Source organism: Silene latifolia, chromosome 7, assembly GCF_048544455.1.
Source record: "Silene latifolia isolate original U9 population chromosome 7, ASM4854445v1, whole genome shotgun sequence".
NCBI lineage: Eukaryota > Viridiplantae > Streptophyta > Magnoliopsida > Caryophyllales > Caryophyllaceae > Silene > Silene latifolia.
In genome coordinates, this window is record NC_133532.1 from 5,648,077 (window position 1) to 5,668,678 (window position 20,602).

General features: G+C 37.1%; 2 protein-coding genes across 2 annotated transcripts; both read right to left on the bottom strand.

The window, feature by feature from the left end:
- Positions 1–11,191: 11,191 nt before the first annotated feature.
- LOC141591482 (triosephosphate isomerase, cytosolic) lies at positions 11,192–14,554 on the bottom strand. Its single transcript, XM_074411831.1, has 9 exons — positions 14,428–14,554; positions 13,159–13,234; positions 12,702–12,825; positions 12,421–12,505; positions 12,194–12,326; positions 12,006–12,100; positions 11,806–11,884; positions 11,510–11,592; positions 11,192–11,402 (listed from the first exon to the last, which is right to left on the bottom strand). Exons 1-9 carry the CDS (start codon positions 14,464–14,466, stop codon positions 11,352–11,354), a joined length of 765 nt encoding a protein of 254 aa, XP_074267932.1. The 5' UTR covers positions 14,467–14,554; the 3' UTR covers positions 11,192–11,351.
- A 798-nt stretch (positions 14,555–15,352) lies between these two features.
- LOC141591483 (methyl-CpG-binding domain-containing protein 5-like) lies at positions 15,353–19,509 on the bottom strand. Its single transcript, XM_074411832.1, has 3 exons — positions 19,001–19,509; positions 15,987–16,109; positions 15,353–15,863 (listed from the first exon to the last, which is right to left on the bottom strand). Exons 1-3 carry the CDS (start codon positions 19,277–19,279, stop codon positions 15,600–15,602), a joined length of 666 nt encoding a protein of 221 aa, XP_074267933.1. The 5' UTR covers positions 19,280–19,509; the 3' UTR covers positions 15,353–15,599.
- Between the last annotated feature and the right edge of the window lie 1,093 nt (positions 19,510–20,602).

The window sequence follows — 20,602 nt, forward strand, 5'->3', positions numbered from 1 at the left end:
AGTTGATAACCAAGGAAGTTTCCAAATGTTAAATCAATTTTTTTTTAATAAAACTCATAGCATGATATTAATTCAATAAACATAAATCCCATAAGGCTAACATTAACAATCTTTTGAAAAAAATGCGTAGGTCAAACTCTCCCACCTAAAATTCATGGACTAGCGTAGTCGCATAAGCAAGCTGCAAGCTCATGAGCTACTTTATTAACATTCCTACTTATAAAAGACCACACAACACTTAGGAAAACTATTACATAATGCAAGAATATCTTCTAAAATTAACTATAAATTGTTCCTCCTTTGTTTCCTTTACTTCAAAGCTTCTATAACGCTTAGACAATCACTCTCGACGATCACTTGTCAACATTCCATCTATCATGATTTCTCCATTCCAATCAAAATTTTCATTGCTTCCACAACACAAGGCTCCGCCATCTCCCTTTTTTGAACCGTCACACCCTCGAGCATCCCTACACACTACTCCGATCCCTCTTTACAAAAAAAAAAAATTTAGTGTCACATTCTAATTATGAGAATATGCGTCAAATCCAATTTGATATGGTCTTCATATAATCATATTGATTTTGAATATTAAATGCAAATGCCTAAAAGCATAGATTTCATGTCTATATTTGTGTCCAAAGTAGCAATCAACGTACGGAATATCATGGACCTACCTGAAAATAAAAATAAAATTAGTTATCTAATTAATATTGTAACAAGTTCCTTTCACAAGCAAGACTAGCTGTTAAGTTTATTATTACTATTACGGAGTATTATTATCACCATCATCAAACCAATTGAATTGATTGCTTACTAAAGAAAGTTGCCCATTGTTGACTACAAAATTGAGAATATTATTTACGACATTGATCTATATTGGGATCCATATCCCATATTATTAGGAAACTATTGTTAATATTTTCCATATTGTTATTAGTCCTATATTCTTGCCATAACTTATGATATTATGGTTGCATTGTATTCTTATTTAAGCCGAGTTTGGCATAGCAATACAATCACGCTTTTCCCTCATACACTCTTAACATGGTATCAGGTGTTTCGATCCTACAAACCCTAACCTAAAAAAAAAAAAAAAAAAAAAAAAAAAACACCACGAAAATCATCAACGCAGTCTCGATGACGGGCAAAGACGCTTCCACACCAGAATTCCCAAAAATCGATCCGTCGAGCCCTTACTATCTCGGCTCACATGATGGTCCTGGAGCCAAAATCTCCACCGTCACCCTTCGTCGTGACAATTACGACGATTGGAAACAATCAATGAAGATGTCCTTGAAATCCCGTCGCAAGTTTGGATTTGTGGATGGTACAATTAAGAAACCCACCACACAATTCGACTTAGAAAATTGGGAAGTTGTCCACTGTACACTTGTGCAATGGATTCGTAATACGATCGATTCCGATATTCTTGAAGCCATCTCCTATGTCGATGATGCCTCCATCCTTTGGGCCGAGTTGGAGTCGCAGTTCGCTGTGGTTGATGGCACCAAAATTCACAGCTTGAAAACACAGCTTCACAATTGCAAACAAACGAAAGGTATGTCCGTCACTACTTATTATGGAAAACTAAAATCATTATGGGATGCTTTGCTTGTGCACGAACCTCTGTTTTCGTGCAAATGCAACAAGTGCGATTGTCAGATTGGCCAAGCTGCTATTAAACGCCTTGACAACGAGAGGTTACACCAATTTTTTATGGGACTTGATGCGACTTTATACGGTAATATCCGCTCTCAACAGTTTCAGCTTGATCCCCTTCCCACTTTGAACCGTGCTTATAATCTCGTTCTTCAAGAGGAACGCCTTCGTTCCGAGGTCGTTCCTGATGTCTCCGATGTTAGTGCTTTCGCCTTGTCCTCGGCTACTTCCACCGTGGATTGGAGGGTTTTACGGGATAAAGAACGAGCCACCCGTCAACCCTTATTTTGTTCTCACTGTGAGACTCGTGGCCATGAACTCCCTACTTGTTTCTTCAAGACCAATCGCTTTCCTGCATGGTGGGGTGATAGGCCGCGCACTCTAGCTGATTATCGTCGCTACAGGACGAATGGTCCCAGTAGCTCACGGGGCAACACGGCTGCAGGGACGACAGGACGCGAAAAGGATACCACTGTTCACGCCAATGCCGTGATGGGTCCAACGGCTCAGTCTCTTCTTACCTCCGATCGTCTAAGCGGTATGTGTAATTGGATTCTTGACACCGGGGCTTCCAACCATGTGACGGGTCTTTTGTCATGTTTGGAAGATCAGTAAGAATATACTGCGAGCCTGTTTGTTTACCCAATGGACAACAAGTCGTTGCCACCATGACCGGCTCGGTTTATGTTAATAAATTTCTTACTCTTTATGACGTCCTTTATATTCCAAATTTGAAGTGTAATCTGATATCGATTTCCCAGCTAACATCGGCTACTAATCTCTGTTTTGAATTTGCTAAATCTTCTTGTCTTATTCAGGACCGTTCCTTGAGGACGACGATTGGAGCCGGTGAGTTACGGGATGGACTATATTGGATCTGTGCGGAGACGAGAACTGCGGTGGTGAATAGTGTGACGCAACAAGGTACTTTTGATCTCTGGCACCGGCGTCTTGGTCACCCGTCAGATAAAGTAGTCAAGATAATTCCTCCTCTTAGTGGTATAAATCGAAATAAGGACTTGGTTTGTGATATTTGTCATTATGCAAAACAACATCGTCACAGTTTTAATTCCAATAATAAACATGCTTCCGATTTATTTGAATTGATACACTGTGACTTGTGGGGCTCTTATCGAGTTCCCTCATCGTGTGGTGCGCGATATTTTTTAACCATTGTCGACGACTACTCCCGGGCCACATGGGTTTATTTACTGCTTGATAAAACAGAGGTTACCGATATGTTTATGAGCTTTATTAATATGATTGCCAATCAATTTTCCAAAACAATCAAAACCGTTCGAAGCGACAACGGGACAGAATTCAATTGTATGGCTGGTTATTTTTTCAAGCAAGGCATTAAGTTCGAAACATCCTGTGTCGGCACGCCTCAACAAAATGGGCGTGTCGAACGCAAACATCAACACATTTTAAATGTTGCGCGTGCCCTCCGTTTTCAAGGTAATCTACCCACGACTTTTTGGGGTGAATGTGTTCTTTCCGCTGCCTATTTAATTAATCGGACTCCTTCATCTTTACTAAATGGAAAAACTCCATTCGAATGCCTGTTTGGTGCGGCACCCACATACATGAATTTGCGAGTTTTCGGTTGTCTGTGCTTTGCTCATAATCAAAATACTAAGGGAGACAAATTTGCCAAGCGAGGTCGTAAGTGTGTATTCGTGGGTTACCCATCTAACAAAAAGGGGTGGAAGCTTTATGATCTCGAAACCAAGACATTTCTTGTTTCCCGCGATGTTGTTTTTCATGAATCGGATTTCCCATTTGTGACTAATGAAGGCACTGTGATCGAGTCCTCACTTGAGCATGATTCACCAATTTTTGATGAGCCTTTTAATGGCTCCCCGCCCTCTGACCCGGACCCTTCTCCTTCGCCTGATGGGTCGGCCACACCGACCACTGATGGGCCTGGTCCAGAGGAGCCTCAGGTGGACCCGGTTCTCGACACAGAACAGGCCACGGACAGCTCTACCGTGAGCATTGAACCCGAACCAGCCGCGCTTGGCAAGGGCCATCGCATTCGCTTTCCAAATTCTCGTCTTAGCGGTTATGTTCTTGATACCACGCACGGTCCATCCCGGTCCTCTGACTCACCGAGCTCTTCCGTGTCGCCCTCAGGTACGCCCTATGATTTAGCAAATTATGTTAATTGTCAGTTATTTTCGCCAAATCATCGTCAGTTTTTAGCAGCTGTGACAATGGGTATTGAACCCCCAACTTTCAAAGAAGCCATTCGTGACGAAGGTTGGTGCGAAGCTATGAAGCTTGAAATTGCTGCCCTTGAAAGGAATGAGACATGGGAGCTTGCCGATCTTCCGCCTAACAAAAAGGCCCTTGGTTGTCGATGGATTTATAAAATCAAATACAAGTCCGATGGCTCGATTGAACGACTGAAAGCACGCCTAGTTGTCTTTGGGAACCACCAAGTCGAAGGGTTGGATTATGGTGAGACATTCGCTCCTGTTGTTAAAATGGTTACTGTCCGCACTTTCTTAGCTGTCGCAGCCATTAACAAATGGGAGCTTCATCAGATGGATGTGCACAATGCATTCTTGCACGGTGACTTGGACGAGGAAGTGTACATGAGAATTCCACCCGGTTTCAGTCGCGGCAAGGAAGGTAAAGTTTGTCGTTTGAAAAAGTCCTTATATGGCCTACGTCAAGCTCCTCGTTGTTGGTTTGCTAAACTAACCACGGCCCTAAAAGATTACGGGTTCCAACAATCGCACTCCGATTATTCACTCTTTTACTACTCGCAAAACCAGGTTCGACTGTTTATTCTTATTTATGTTGACGATCCGGTTATTGCGGGGAATGATTCTTCCATTTTGCAAATTTTAAGTTGTATTTGGGAAAGTGTTTTCACATGAAGGATTTGGGGCCCCTCAAATATTTTTTGGGTCTCGAAATTTCTCGCATTCAAGAAGGAATTTATGTTAGTCAACGTAAATATGCTCTCGATATAATTTCTCGAAGTGGGTCTCTTGGGTTGTAAGCACGCTTCGACCCCCATTGAACAAAGATCACACGCTTGGTACAAATCTCTTCGGGCCGCTACTCGAAAATGTCGAGTCTTATAGGCGACTTGTTGGTCGTCTAGTCTATTTATCGGTGACACGCCCGATTTATCCTACGCCGTACACATATCTTTGTCTCGGTTTCTCCATCAACCGCGAGAGGAACATATGTCCGCGGCATTACGGGTTGTTAAGTACCTAAAGGGCGGCCGGGTCAAGGTATTTTACTTGAATCGATAGTGACTTGCGTATTACTGGATGGTGTGATTCGGATTACGGCGGCTGTCCGACATCGAGGCGCTCCGTCACAGGTTGGTTCATTCTCCTTGGCGGGTCTCCTGTATCGTGGAAAACCAAAAAGCAAACCACGGTCTCGTTATCCTCCGCAGAGGCGAATATCGATCCATGGCGAACATCCTCTCGTGAATTAAAATGGTCCGAAAGGTCTTCTTCTCAATTTCGACATTCATATTAATGTCCCTATGAAGGTATTTTCTGATAGCAAGTCGGCCATTGATCTCGCTCGCAACCCCGTCTTTCATGAACGCACTAAGCACATTGAAATCGACTGTCATTTTATTCGGGACGCTATCCTCGATGGTTTGATCACCACGGCTCATGTGTCTACTACGTCACAATTAGCCGATATCTTTACCAAAGCATTGGGTGCTCCTCAGTTCCTTAGTCTTCTCAGCAAGCTCGGCGTTCTCGACCTTCACGCTCCAGCTTGAGGGGGGGTATTGGGATCCATATCCCATATTATTAGGAAACTATTGTTAATATTTTCCATATTGTTATTAGTCCTATATTCTTGCCATAACTTATGATATTATGGTTGCATTGTATTCTTATTTAAGCCGAGTTTGGCATAGCAATACAATCACGCTTTTCCCTCATACACTCTTAACAATCTACTTTGTACTCCAAAAATTTATCGGCAAATTCTCATTTTAGATGGGTCTTTTTCATTTAAATTAAGACGAATAAAATATGATCATTTTATGTTAAATGTAAATTTATCCTGATAACATTTTATCATTAAATTATTACTTTTATTATAAAATGTTGACATTTTCTCGTCTTAAGGAAAATTTATTGTAATTTCAATAGATTTGTAAATTTTATGTGCCTTCATGCCCATCCTTCTTATATTCTTAGCAAAACTTTTTAGGTGTATCACGACATTACAAACTCAATGAATGAAAAGTTGAAATTTATAATATTTTTCATCACTAACAAATCAAAATATAAGTGGAAAAAAAAAAGAAAAACTAAACTATATACTTATTAGTTATGATTTATTAAAATGTGCTATATTGTTGTACTTGCGCATGTGTTGGTGGCTTAGGCCATGTTCATTTTGACTTAATTTCAGTTTATTTCAGTTCAGTTCGACTCTATTTAGTTCAGTTCAGTTCAGCATTTTGGCTTCATTCAGTTAAGTTCGGTTCAGTTCAACTCATCTCTTCACAAATTAGCTATTATTTCAGTCTAGTTCAGTTTATCTCCATTAAGTTCGATTCAGTTTAATTTATCTATTTTCAGTCAAAAATAACATAGCCTAAAACATCTCCACATCAACGTTGTTAACAATGATATCGATGTTTTCTTAATTATTTTTAACAATTTATTACTAATTACTTTCAAGATGGACATGGTTTAATGTATGTATGTAACAAAAATGAACTAAATTTAATAAAACATGTCTTAATGTGTAAGACATTTTTTATCAAAATTATACAAATAACATAATACAAATTAGAAAACAATTGTATGAACAATTTCATAAGTTATGGAAAGATATTCACTAAAAAATAAAATCATGAAGGAATATTGAGATGTTTTACGTGAAAGACGTGGAGTAACATTTTACATGGATCAATCATTCACCTTTACTTGATGGCTTGACTAGTTTGTTCTCATGACCACCGTCAAATATAGGGACCTTGGCCTCATCATTTATCTTCCTCTACTTGCAATCCTACTCGTATGCTTTTAATTTCCAAGCTATTTTTTTTAGTATAGGGACAAGTATAAAACGGTTCATATAAGTAGATGAAATAAGAATTTGTCGTTTTTTATATAGCTTAAAACGGATAGGATAAGACAAGAGTTTGTCATTTTTATTTAACCCAATTTATTGCTTAAGACAGATATAGCTTAAGACGGATAAAATATAATCGTCGTCTTAAACAAGAATGTGTGTAATAAATAGGTACTTATAATATTTCAACGTCGTGGAGTCGTCCAAAAGGTGGAGGTGAAAAGTGACTGTTTGCAGGTTATCGAAGCTATTAAGGAAAGGAAGATCGGAAGGAGCATTTTCGCATCGGTCATAGAGGATATCATTGATTTTAGTAGTAGATTTGAGTATGTAATTTGGTTACATGTGAGTCGAGTGAATAATTGTGTGGCTCATGTGTTAGCACATTGTGTTCCACGGGTTTCTGATAAGGTTGTATGGGAGGATTGTTTACCACCTTCAGCGAGGAAAAAAAAAACGATTGTGAGGAGTCATTAGCTTGGAACACATCAAAAATGAGAATTTGTATTGGTTTCCTAGTACACTAATTCTCTCATTTGACGGCCGATATCCGTCACAAGCTTGTGACGGATCAAATAAAACCCACATGGGAGGATAAAGACAAGTCATTTGTGATTTTCTATGCATTCTACTTTTTGTCTTATTTACCCATGTGGGTGATATTTGATCCTTCACATGCTTGTGACGGATATCGGCCGTCACAAATGAGAATTTATGTGTTAGCAAAATGACTTGTGATGTAATTTGCTATTTTTAATGAAATTCTTACATTTTAGAAAAAAAAAAAAAGTTATGTTTTGTCCGGTCTTTTTCGGGTTGGGTGGTTTGAGAGGGTCAGTACGGGTCAAGAAAGTTCGGGTTGGGTGGTTTGGGAGGGTCAGGAAAGTTTGGGTTGGGTCGGGTTAATTCGAGTTTTCAGGTCACAATCAGGTGATATAGCTCGGTTCAATTTTGGGTCTCTGGTCAGCCTTTTTGAGTCGGGTTACTTTTATCCGCTTTAATAACCTTGGGTCATCTGATTATTATCGTTGAATTAAATTTCCAATTTGACAATTTATGTGAATTGCTTAAGAATCGTTCAATTGGATACCGAAATTGATTTTATGCCAAAGTTTCCAATTAATATATTTCTGCAAATCAATTAATTATTACGAGTAACTAACGTGTGAATCAGTAAAAGAAATTCCATAAGACACAAGGTAGACTCGGGTCGTCGGCAAAGCATGTTAGCCAAGTGTAGCACAATAACATGTCCCACTTCGTACTTTTTCCACAAGTTTATCTTTACGATAAGGAATATAATTTATAATAATAATAATACTCCGTCCTTTCGATAAAAGTTAAATAATAATTGGAACGTAAAATTGGAACGATACATACTTCCTCCATTCAACTCCACTCTACCACTTTACTTTTTCACGTTTGTCAACGCATATTTTACGCGGTCAATATCGTTAGCTACATATTTGCAAAAATTATAAAAGTTAAATATTTTTAATGTACTCGTAAAGACGAATCAAACAAGATCGCACATGAATATATTTTCACTTATGTATTGAGAGAAAATTAAAGTTGAATGTTTAATTGTAAATAGTGTCGAAAATTAAAAGTGGTAGAGTGGAGTTGAATGGAGGAAGTATAAGATTAATATGACTCCTAGGCAAAAATGATATGCATAAATCGAGTAAATCGTGAAAAAAGTAAAACAGAACACAAATTCCCGATTATTTACAACCATTACAACTTATAACCGAAGGTTAAAGATATTTAAACCAATCTTATTGTTTTTTTTTTTGGTTTGATGGTGCATGTCATCCCTCCGTTATGAGCAAGTTACAAAGCTTATAGAGGAAAAGATGTAGTACGATGATAATTGTCTGAAAATTACAAGAATATGCATTCATATTCACCTTCAAATGCTCGTGATATATAAGCTTCACAAGAATTACTAAAACAACTTGTCTCGTTGAAGACGGATACAGTAAATTACACCATTTTCGGTGAATAAGAGCGAGTATTTTTATTTTGTACGAAGTACATTTTATCCATAATTTTACTAAGGTTAAAAGTAATATAGTAGTTCCTCTATCCCAGTAAATAGTTTACACTTACTTTATTTTGTTAGGGGAAAATAAATGTACTATGGAAGTAGTATCTACTTTAGGGTACTTCATAAACCTACTACTACAACGTAATAGTCAATCAAGCCTTGGCCCGACCTCTAAAAATCGGCATGGTAGACAATAATCAAAGCATCTTTTATATCTGGTCATATTATATATTCTAGTCAACATAAATGATTGATAATCACAATGATAGGAGGAGGTCAACAAGTAGGGCTACTCATGGGTCGGGCTAAGGGGTTGCAGGCTTGCAGCTCAGCCACAACCCGAAGTTGTTATCGGACAGGGCTGGTCTCGCCATTGTCCAGAGGTGCGGGCCGGGCTAAGATGGCCCGCATCGTTGAACAACCCTACCTGAAGTCATGTGTCGTCATAGCTTGCTTTAAGCAAGTTTATTACATTTCTTTGTTTAATTTAATAAAATGGTTGTTGACCTAAAATAAAAAAAGAATACTCCTTAAAAAAATAATAGAGATTCCAAAATAATATTTAGGGAATAGCAAAATTGTGACTTGGATTCACTTTTGGTATAAAACTAATATTTCCGTCCTACGGGAGACTAATTGAGTCCGTTATTACAATGAGTAAGTCTTGCTTAAAACGGGTTGGATTTTAAGACGGGTCGTTGTGTGAGAGGAAATGGGTAGAGGGGACAAAGGTGGGACCTCCCATGTGCTTCTCCACTCACCCTAAATGGGTATTTTGTGAGAGAATATGGTATCCGTCTTATTAATAAGACGGATACCTTGGTCTGAAATAAGAATTGGTGTATTACAATGCATGCATGCATGCATGGTGGCCAGGTAATGATAACAATAAATGGACGTAGGGTAGTCTTCTATGCATGATGCATAGTGATGAACATTGAATTTGTATTCTTCTTAAACAGAATTGCCTCTAATTTGTAGCTAGGGGGCAAATATTAAAGGCAATCCTTAAACAAAAAGGAAGTGTAAAAGCAAACAATTGGAGTATCAAAACAAGTATGGTGGATTGGTGGTGGGTGTAACAAATCTAGACAACATTGAATTCAATTTATTCAATAGATATACTTAAGACACATAATCTTAAGCTTATTGGCTACTTTTTCTTTTAACTTTGTCCTTCAAATTGCGCTACTCGGGGCCTATATATCTACTTTTGACAATTCTATATACTCCGTATCTACATTAGCAAATAGCAAGTGTAACAACTATAGGATAAATTATAGTCATTTACCAAGTTGGGAATTAAGTTTCATATGAATTAGTCTCGATTCTAGATTAATTTGGAGGGTAGATTGAATAACTACGAAGAAATAAATTTCATTATATAATTAATATTATTATCTTCATATGTTATATACTTATATACCAAAAGAGTCGATCTCAATACCACCGGGCACCGGCACAAATACTATCCTACAACCAGTTGTATAGTAGCATGACACAACCGCCTCAAAGTTGTTAAGCTCTTACACAAAGTTGTTGAGCTATTTTACAAGTTTTTGAGCTATTTTACAAAGTTATTGAGCTTAATAATTATTCTGTTAAGCTCAATAACTTTGTATCATAATTTTGTTAGTAGTGCTCGATAACTTTATAACAAAGCTCAACTGCATTGAACAAGTTATATAGACAATCAATTGTATAATACATTAACTAGGACACCGGCCTCTACAAGGCTAGATCAGTCTCCTATTGATTGATATATGTGGTTACTGGTGGAAGTAAAGATATGTTGAAAGTAGAGGTGCTCAAATGTGGGTTATGGTCGAACATGGGTCGGACTCACGTTTAATTTTTGACCCACGAGCAAGCGGGTTAGCTGGTTTGGATGGGTTAGTAGGCTGGGTCTTTGTATTTTTCTTAAAATGCCTTGTTCATTCCCGTTTTTTTAGCGGGCGAGATGGGTCGGGTTCAATGGACGGGCATGAACAGCTCTAATTGAAAGGACTATCTTTTAATATTGAAAAATTCAAAGTAATTAGGTAAACCAATAACATAATAAGTTTTGTTTAAATATAGTGTGCAATCTTAGATATTGTAAGGTGTTGTTTGGTTGTCCCAAAAAAATCATAGGAATTAGAAAATCCCATGATTTGTAAAAGAATTTGGACTTGGGCCAAATTGGACTCAACCTATGGACGAGCACTAGTTCTTGTTTCAGAGATAAATTCCGTCTGAAGCCTTTAGACGGGCTTTTGTCACATTTGGCTGTAAAGGTCAAATATGCATGTCTAAAGCCTTCAGACGAAAATGACCCGAAGGGTGACCTTCTGATGAAGGTGAGCTCGAAGGAGTTCAACCAAGACTACTAGCTACAATGCAGATAAAGCCACACAAAGATTGGCGAATACATTTTCATAAAGACGAATATAGGTCATTATTGTAACTTTCATCCATTCAAGCAAAGTCGGAAGTGTTCAAAAACATGAGAGCGTCATAAGACTGACTAACAACCGACCGGGTTTAAGCCATTTCACAAGGTGAGATGGATTTGCAAAATCTAAGCACTCTTCTTCACTTCAGCAGATTTGATGATCTCGATAAACTCCGGCTGAATGAAACCATAAGGGAAAGAAAAGTTAGGAAGTTTTTCTCGAAATATTTTGATCACATACCGCATACAACTCAAATCAGTTTGCAATAGGCCACTGATCTCACCTTTAGGGAAGCTCCACCGACCAAAAAACCATCAACGTCTGGTTGCACTGCCAATTCTTTGCAGTTCCCTCCATTCACAGAGCCTGTAGTAATTTCCACCACCATTCAAGAATTACTTCAAAATGAAAAACATTTCCGTAATGTGGTTTGGTTTGGGACGGGGGGTTGTGCCACAAAAATTAGCCCTAATCGGGCAGTTCTCAAATTTCTACTGAAAATTACGAAAAATTGAAGGTTGTCGGCCAAACCCAAAACTGATCCCACTACCGTTAGTAATGTACACCGTACTCAAATACCTCCATAGATGATTCTAGTTGAAGCAGCGACTCCAGCACCGACATTGTCATTAAGCCATTTCCTCAGTTCCAAGTGAACCTATGAAAAGTAGAATAAAAAAAACTAAGACGGAACTGTCTTATGCTAACCGTAGAAATGCATTGCGCAGTACCATCCCGTAGGAATGTTAATATTTGCGTTATCAGAGCAGTGCACTTACTTCTTGAGCCTGAGCAGGGGTAGCAACCTTTCCGGTTCCAATAGCCCAGACAGGTTCATAAGCCACGACAACATTGTCCCAGTTTGAAACGAGATCTAGAAAGGCAACAATTAGACGACAATTAACTACAGGGATATTTTCATCATATGTATGATGTACACATTGTTTAACAAAATATATGGAATTACCAGCAATAGCTTTGGTCTGAGCTGCAACAACCTTCATCGTAGTTCCTGCTTCTCGCTGCTCCAGCGTCTCACCAACACACGCTATCACTTTCAAGCCTTGGGAGAGCGCATAAGCAACCTTATCTGCAACAAACTGGAAGAAAGCATGGATGGAAAAATCGAATAGACTAGTATATCTGTATATGTCATTACATAGGATAGAATAGTCAGCAGGTAACATTGCGTACCTCATTTGTTTCATTCAGTAATGCCCTTCTCTCAGAGTGACCGAGGATGACCCAATTGATACCCAAATTGACAAGCATCTCAGCACTGTGTTAAACAGCAAATAAGTAAAAAATGTTTTACACAAGAAACTGATAACCATATCGAGTCCAGGATGAAAGAATGAGATTAAGATAAAGAAAATAGCAATATAATGGCGTAATTCAACATAATCTCCGATATCAGCAGGCGAAAACAGAACAGATAAAGTCATAAAACTGATATGGATCGATTCGTTGCTTACCTAACTTCACCAGTAAAAGCACCGCCTTTCCGGACCCAACAGTTTTGTGCAGCCACATGAAAATCAGGCCTCAGCAAATTTTTAACCAGAGTAAGATACACAAAAGGAGGGCTGACAACTACCTCTGCAAACATAACCATGATGGAAATTAAAGGTAAGATTCGATAACAGTTGCATACAGAGATACAAGACTTCACAATAAAAAAACACAACGTTTAAAATACAGTAATACACCAAACATGTCTTTAGCATTGCGCTTCAGAAACATTAGCATGTCTTTACAACATCGCGCAAAGTTATGTGAAAAAATTTATACAAGCGCATCAATAACATATACGGAGTACATGGCAATACATCTTTTTAGGTTTAATTACCATTCCAAGCATGCACGGAATCACAACAGGTACAATTACCGACATGATAGTAAGGATCTTAGATACGAAGATTACAAACTCACCCACGACATCCTCTGAGGGAACTTCGGATTCATTCAATGTGGTTACAAGCTTCTTCACTTCCTCATATGTTCCATTCTGAATAAATGTAATAGATTTCAATCACAATTTACTCATAATCGAATTAAAAATGATCATTAATAAGATCAATGAACTCATAATATCAATTAGCTCTGCATAACTCAAAATCTGATATTTGCTCATTATATCGATCAGCTAGCGGTTAGCTGAGACAGTGCATAACTTAAAATCTGATATTTCCGTGTAACTCGTCGCAAGCCAGATTTAATTAACTTCAATTAATCAAAATATCGATCAGCTAGCAGTTAGCTGAGACGCTGCATAACTCAAAATCTGTTATTTCCGAGTAACTCGTCGCAAGCCAGATTTAATTAACTTCAATTACATAGCTAATTTGTCAAAAACATGATTTATCAACTATCAAAATATCGATCAGCTAGCGGTTAGCTGAGACGCTGCATAATTCAAAATCTGATATTTCCGAGTAACTCGTCGCAAGTCAGATTTTAATTAACTTCAATTACATAGCTAATTTGTCAAAAACATGATTTATCAACTATCAAAATATCATCATCATCAAACATTCTATAAACATACTCCCTCCGCCATTCATTTATTTAGCCTCGATTAGAATACTCGACAAAAAAAAAATACACATAATTGAGACGGAAAAAGTATGAGTACTACAAAGTAGAACCTCAAACCTATGTTACCCTGACTCGGCTACAAGTGTTGTCGAGTCCGATTAACAAATTATCAAACTACAAAATTAAGATCTTAATCATTTCTCAAATCAATCCGTCAAGGCTTCAACACGTAGAAATTACAATTATGATGATAGAATACAATTAATCAGAACAATCTAAATTAAAATAATCATTGAAATTACAATTATGATGATAGAATACAATTAATCAAAACAATCTAAGTTAAATTAATCACGTTATAGGCGAACAATGAAACATAGTCCTAGAAACGTTACAAGTGGCGTAACTAGTATTTAAAATCGGAAAATTTAACTAACGATTTACTAACTTTTTAAATGTCTAGGGCGACCGTCTTTACTGGACTCCTAATTGCGCTACTTAACGGGACAGTTATATAACTGAATTGAACATCTAAAATAAAAAGAAGGTATACTGGCTTCGTCCAAATCATTTGTGTTTAACTAAAATACCGGTCATAAAGAATAAAAAAAGTAAACAAATAATCGAAACGGAATATAATATAGAGAGATAACGAGAGATTACGCATTTCCAGTTGCCGCCGACGAAGAACTTTCGAGACATTGTTGTAGTAATAAAGTTGAAGGATGAGATGAAGTTCGAGAGAGTGCTTTGTTAATATTTGCGACTTTTTGTGTATTGAAATGTCGTTTTATATGTTGTCCTCTCTTTGTTTGTTCTCCAAGACACCTTTATTTAGTCTTTTTTTTTAAAAAGGAAAATAATTATTTTCCTTTCTTTTTTTCCAATTTTTTAAATATATACGGTTTTATTTTCGTCGGTTTATATAATATAATATACACGTAATATTTACCGTAAATAACAAGATATTTTACCGTTGTGATGTTACTTGTTTGATAAGGTGTTGTAATTTCGCTAACATTCACGAGGAATCGAACTAAAATTGAAGTTATACTATCGATAAACCATGATTCATATAATGTGTTTAATGGCGGAGCCAGGATTTGAGGTTAGCACGGGCAAAAAATTCTAGTGCGGGCGAAGAACAAGTAATGCTATAAGACAAACTCGAAAAAAAATCAAAAATTTTAACTAAAACTCGTAAAGCGGTTTTACATGACACGTTCTTGTGAAAAAAGGAAGGTGGAATGTGGGCCATGTGGCATGCCTCATTCTATAGCTTAGACATGACTTGCATGATACATGACACAAGAGTCATGATTACATAATGTGGCACACAACACACACTAATAAATTTGCTTATACAAACAACCAGTACATCCTCAATTAAAACGGATATATCTGTTTAAAGTTTATAAAACGGACATTCATAATAACTATTTTTACCTGCCATAATAAAGGATTAAAACCAAAGCTGTTTTAGTCTAGTGGTTAAGACGGAGGTATTGTGGATATTAGGTCTCAGGTTCGAATCCCCCCCTCTATTGTAATGCGACTAGTGCGCGCTTCGATTGACCAAAAAAAAATAAAGGATTAAAGGCATAAACCATGATAATTTAAATAAAGTTATTATGCACAAATATTCAAAACCCAAAAAATACCACCAAAGAGAGCATAATACTGCAAAAGCATCGTTTCCATTCTAGTCCTAACCAGCCCAAATCTAGACTAAACCGAATGATAAGAGACCCAAAAACAAAAAAATCTTCCTTTGTATGTGGTTAGTATATGGTTAATCCGGTTCTTATCATCCGTTCACGAGAGAAAGCGAGACATTAGAAGATTGCATCTCCACTTTTCAGTGAAAGGTATTTAAACGCCGCTGACCATTCCTGTTTAGTAGGTTCAAGCACTGGATTAGCATCGTCGATCTTAGCTATCCATGTTGCTGCATAAACATCTGTCAGCTCCCATTTTACCTTCTCAGGGATATCGTCAAATTTGAAATTTTCTATGGAGATTATCGTCTTTGGCTTTGGCGTTGGCTTTGGCTTTGTTTCGGTTTTCTTCTGCTTTGGAGCCGCAGAGTTTGGCCCTGACTGCAAATGCACAATATGCTGAATAACAAATTTCTGAATTTGCCGAGTCTCACTATAACTACAAGGTAGGATTTATAACGATTTTTACGGGGAAAAAAAATAAATAAATTAAAATCAACTAACCATATTATCAGCATCAGAGGTTCCAGCTTTCCTCTTCTGAATAGGAGTAACTCCGGTTTCAAGGTAGCGGAAGACTTCCTTCTTAGACCGGAATCGACTGTTTGTGGTCGGACAAATGAAATACTGTCCAAGGATATAAAGATGATTACCCGCAAGAAAATGTCAGATCAGAGAAAGGAAAAGAGAAACAATCAGCAAGTCCAAGTGTATCGAAATAACAGAAACAAAAAAGCCAGTTTCCGTAGACCTGTACGTCTTCATCACGTGCTTTTATCCATTAATAAAACTTGACTGAACATATAAACGACAAGTGCCTAGGACGTATAGTCGATGGATAGCAGTAAGCCAGAAATTTTCAAATAATTTTTACTTTCTCCGAGTATATGTTTACGTTCCTTCAAGTTAATTAATCTATCAACAATTCAGTTCCCTTAACTGAGCATTGACCGAATGCAGAAAGTTCACCGACAGTCGGACACTCCCAATGTCACATCAGTAAAGGGTTGTTTTAGCTATTTTGGGAACGAAGACCACTAGATAGATTAGCATTCCGAGGATCAGTAGACGTAAATACTCCTGCTTTTTGTTACAAAGCCGCAGTTTGAAAGTTTTAGGGCTCATCACATATGAAACACTATACACCTAACATTTACTATACAGTTACAGAAACAAGCATCTCTTCGAAAAAGATTTCAATTTAAGCATGTTTCATATTATTAAATAGTTATCAGAGTTTTTATCGAAATGGGAATATCGGAAACATGTGTAAATGTAAAAATAGCTAAACTTACTAGAAGCAAATTTTGCGGTTTCTTTCAACAATAATGAACAGGAGTACCATAATTGGAAACAGAAGAGGTAAAACGATAAAGGGTAGAAACAGAGGGATGAAAAAGAGAGGGAAAGAAAGTCGGGAATGAGGAAGATGATAAAAGTAAAGAAAAGCAAAACAAAAAGATCGAGAAAGAGCGCAAACTCCCTGGAATGGAAAATGAATATATTTAGCATGGATACTTATTAAGAACAACCTAGTTCGGGCAAAAATGGATTGAAATAGGAGAATATATAACCTAGGAGCAGTTATAAATTTAGACACGTACTCAAAAACATCCTTATATACGAAACTTTTTCCCGTTAATATCTAGTGCTCTAATAGTGGTAGGATGATTCAGAAAATGCTGAGACACCAAAGAGTATTGTATATCTGGGTAAGGTTCCATTCTTGGACATGTTTCCACAACTGTTCGTGATTCCTTTTCGGCCTTTCCAATAACTAACTTACCTACCTAAGGAATCATCAATCTTCACTTATGCACTATTTGGAACTAAGGTGGGAAATATAGGAGAATTTATAAAAAGCTATATCTTACCTGCAAGAATATACTTCACAAATGAAAAGGCTTAACCACTTTATTCTTATTTTTGGTCGTTTACTCATAATAGACAGCATCGACAAGATGATTTAGACGTAACTGACTTTGTACAATTTTTTTAGCAAAAAGTCACTTCAGACTTCATACCGTTAGCTCTCTCAAAACTGTGTTATCTACCATATCACATAGATTGAACGAGCACAAGATGTCACATAAGATTTGGTGATGAAATTTTGGCATACTAACAATCGGAGGAAACCCTACGCTGACTTAGATAGGAAAATAAACCACAGTTAGTTAGCGGCCAAAACTTCCCTCGACTATAAGAGCAAAACGACAAAACATTCAGGATTCTGAAATGGTAGGAAACGAGGAAAAACATGGAAGCATTAACTACCACCAGTTTCTTAAGCAACACGAAAGCATATCAAAATAATTCATAAAACCCAGCCATCGGGCAAGATAGTCGTCCTTCAAAGATCTATCATGCCACGCAAAAACTTACACGCGTATCTAGAGTCCAAATTTATCGAAACTTTTGAGATCAAATAAACTATATACTCAGATTATCTCATAGATGCCACAAATCAAATCTTTAAAGCTCAATTACCATGTACGCAAATTCCACTTTTTTGCAAATATATCATCCTTCATATTTCATCATCTCATCGATGGCAAAAATCAAATGTTTCTCCTACATTCCTTCTTAAAAGTCCAAATACAATGTAACTCAAATTCCACATTTTTGAAAACAAATTCATTCTTAATATTCGTCATCTCAATCAATTACTCCCCATATAATCAAATCATCTCACCTATACCAAAGATCAAATCTTTCTCCTACATTCCTTTCTCAATCGAACAAAATATCCCGAAAATCCAAAAAAATCCCTCAGTTAAGTGGACACAAGAAACAGAAAAACAAATGCCAAAGTTAAACACACACATTCATTCAAGACGACTCAACGTCTTATTCCCAAAATCATCTTAGGCCGACTAACACGAATCATAAATCAACATACAAAAAATCATCATAAACATTACTGAACAATTTAGTTAAATCCAATCACAGATGCCAAAAATCAAATCTCTCCCCAACATTCTTTCTTTAAACTTATAAAAGATTCCCAAATTCCAAAATATTCTCCTAATTAATTAAACACCAGTATCAGAATAACAAATCCCAGATTAAAACACCTGCAAAAAAACACACACATATCATCCAAAACTTCTCAACAACTTATTTGGCAAAATAATCTAGGGTCGACTAACATGAATCATCAATCGTCTTAACCTAAACACAACAAGTAACAGAAAAATTAAATGTCAACATAATTTGGGGTCGGCTAACATGAATTCATTAAAACGACACGACTAAAAGTCGCGAAATAATAATTTGGGGTCGGCTAACATGAATCATCATAAAATAAACCCAACAAACAGAAAAAAAACAAATGCCAGGGTAAAACACATGAAAAAACACACAAAAACATGTACCAAAAAAAAACACACACACAAAAACACATACACATTCATTCAACGACACGAATAAAAGTCGCAATATAATAATTTAGGGTCGACTAACATGAATCATCGAAAAAAAAAACAAAAACAAAAACCCGTAAAAGAGAAAAAGACAACCTTGTCCCTGGTACCAGCAGAAGCACTAGAAGTCCGAAGAGTCTCCCTAAACCCCCAACCCGGAGGCAACCAATCGGGTCGGTTCTTTTCATCAGTAACTTCAACCGAAGTTTGACGTGGGTTACTCCCCTTTTCACCTCTGGGTTCGCCTTTGGGTTCACCCTTGGGTCTACCCTTGGGTTTTCCATGTCCGTTTGAAACCGGGGTCCGGCCAACCGGGTTCGGGTTAATGAATGCTCCGGGATTCAAGAGTGGGTCGATGTGGTACCGGTTTTCCATTTTTTAAGGGGTTTTTGAGAGAAAAAAATGGGGAAAATGGAGGAGTAGTTATGATGATTTGAGTTAAAGTATTTGAAGGGAAGGGAAGTGTGAATTTATGGGAAGTTATCGAGGAGATTTATGAAAGGGTGTGAAGTGAGATCAAAGAATGAATTTTTGAGTGTTATTTTTGGTTAATGTAATTTTGTGATTTGTCTTGTCATTCCATTTGTCTATAGGTTTGAGTCCATAAATTATTGAGTATGACCGTCTTATATTATACCGAACTTTATTTATTGCCAGTTTTTAGGGGCTTCGTTTGAAGGTTTCAAACGGGTCTTATGTCATCTGACCATAAATGTGGTTACATAAAGCCCATTTGGATCTTTTAGACAGAATTGGCCGTCTGAAATGAGAATTTGTAATTTATTGCGAGTGGTATATAATAACTCAAATATAAGATGTAGATGGCAGATTAAACCCGTTGCATATAGTATAATGGTCTTGCAGGATAGTACGTGTTTCTCTATAAGTTGTGTGCAATTTAACGGTTTTTTTATGACCGTTATTAACTATCAAATATTTGTAATCGTATGTAAATCGTCAAAATCAAATGGTTGTAGAGTTGTTGAGTCGGGATGTAAATCGTCAAAATCAAATGGCAGATTAAACCCGTTGCATATAGCTATATAATAAAGTTTTCGAGTTTTGTTTTAAAGAAGTCGAGCTATACCATAAAATTTATGAACTCACTCATTAAACATAAAAAAATTTAACTTTAAGAAAGCTCAAAAAAATTACACATAAGCTCGATAAGATATAACTTGTTGTATGATGCTATTGTACCACTGGAGGTATGATGTTATTTGTGATGGAATTAGGGGATTGTGTTTTCAAAAAAAGATTTGGTAGTAGTGTGCTAAAACCGCTGTATACTCTATGTCTTGGTCATTTGTTTACCTATATCATGCGTTAATAGAAATATTTATAATAGTTGAGCCTCAACCATAACCTTAAGGTTTTGGTTCCATAACCTTAAGGTTTTGGTTGAGATGGTTCATCTATCATGGTATCAGAGCCAGTGTGACCGAAGGTCACGGGTTCAAATCCTGGCAACCTCAAAACTCCTCAAAAACTCGAAGTGGAAACCCAAAGACACACTGCGGGGGGAGCTTGCAGACAACTAACCACTCTTCAAGCCCAACGGGCATTTGAGTGAGGGAGCGTAATAGGAATATTTATAATAGTTGGGCTTCAACCATTACCTTAAGGTTTTGGTTGAGTTGGTTCATCTATCATGCGTGTCTCATTCATTTGTTTACATTTCAATATTGAGAAGTTTTT